General features: G+C 41.7%; 1 protein-coding gene across 1 annotated transcript; it reads left to right on the forward strand.

Annotated features, from left to right (window-relative positions):
* Positions 1–215: 215 nt before the first annotated feature.
* LOC113734550 (uncharacterized) lies at positions 216–1,084 on the forward strand. The gene is made up of 2 exons (XM_027261135.2): positions 216–384; positions 587–1,084. Exons 1-2 carry the CDS (start codon positions 294–296, stop codon positions 874–876), a joined length of 381 nt encoding a protein of 126 aa, XP_027116936.1. The 5' UTR covers positions 216–293; the 3' UTR covers positions 877–1,084.
* Positions 1,085–1,288: the final 204 nt, after the last annotated feature.

Consider the following 1,288-nt stretch of genomic DNA (forward strand, 5'->3'; position numbering starts at 1 on the left):
GTTACATTCTTTTGTATTTCAAGCTCTCTATTATTCACCCCCCGAAGCAAAATTTTTGGCTCCGTCTGTGTCGGATATTCTTATCACATATGGCATCATAATTATCTTCAACCGCCGACTAAATCGTGCGGTCGAAACATTTCCCTGCATAGTTTATCTCTCCATCTTCGTGAAACATGTCACGTAAATTTCCCTATAAATAGAGACGAGAATGCTCCAGCTTTCTCATCCTTCTCATTGTTCTCAACTCCAATTCTTGAGTTCATAAACCAATTTGTGTGAGGAAAACAAAAATGGGTTCCAAGGCAATTCTCCTCCTATGCCTTTTAGCAGCAGTTCTGATGATTGCCTCAGAGGTGACAGCCAGGGATTTGGCCGAAAATAGTAAGCTTTCTTTTTTTTTTTCTTAAGGTGGCCGAAAATAGTTAGTAATCCATTCAAGAACTTACTCTTTCCTTTATCAACAATTTTATACCTGCAAAACATAGACGTTTTTGCACAACATGAATTCCTCAAGACGGTTTTTTTCCTTCAAAAAAAAATGTACTAACTAAATAGCTCTGCATGATCCCGTGACTATTTGCAGCCAATGCAGCAGAGAAGAGTACTGAAGGCCTGGAAGAATCCAAGTACGGTGGTGGCGGCGGTTGTCATGGATACGGTTGTGGTGGTGGTGGCGGCGGTTGTCATGGATACGGTTGTGGTGGTGGTGGCGGCGGCCATTGTTATGGAGGCCATTGTGGTGGCGGCGGCGGCGGCGGCCATTGTTACCATGGTTGCTGTGGCCACGGCTATGGAGGCTGCAGATGCTGCACATATGCTGGTGAGCCAAAGGACGCTGGTTACACTGAGCCAGAAACCAAACCGCAAAACTAATAGCCAGGACGTATGGATCATGGCGCTTAAATGCCTTTGGTCCAAATTAAGAGGCTTAAAAGTAATAAAATTATGTATTGTGTGATAAGAATAAGAGCTTTATCAGTGGTATCGAATTCACCATCAGGTGAATCACTGCAAATGATGATGTACTTTTCTCAACTTCAATCAGGTGTAAATGAAATCTTATGCGTGTTTCAAGTTTCAACAGCCATTACTTCTGCATGGATTCACAAATATACTCACATGCTTCGTTGTCTAAATCTAAATTATACCCAAATAATTCAAGAATATTTGCTGAGAAATTTTTTAACACTTCGAGGTTTCAACAAGAGATTCCCAAAAGCTACACTATCTTAAGCCTAGACTCCTTTCAGACAGGAAAAAGAATGGCAAAAGGGGTAAAGCTCCT

Source organism: Coffea arabica, chromosome 3c, assembly GCF_036785885.1.
Source record: "Coffea arabica cultivar ET-39 chromosome 3c, Coffea Arabica ET-39 HiFi, whole genome shotgun sequence".
Taxonomy (NCBI): Eukaryota; Viridiplantae; Streptophyta; class Magnoliopsida; order Gentianales; family Rubiaceae; genus Coffea; species Coffea arabica.

Coding starts and splice junctions, on each gene's coding strand:
- LOC113734550 (XM_027261135.2), top strand. CDS start 294: ATGGGTTCCAAGGCAATTCTCCTCCTATGCCTTTTAGCAGCAGTTCTG. Junction 385..586: donor CAGGGATTTGGCCGAAAATA/GTAAGCTTTCTT, acceptor GACTATTTGCAG/CCAATGCAGCAGAGAAGAGT.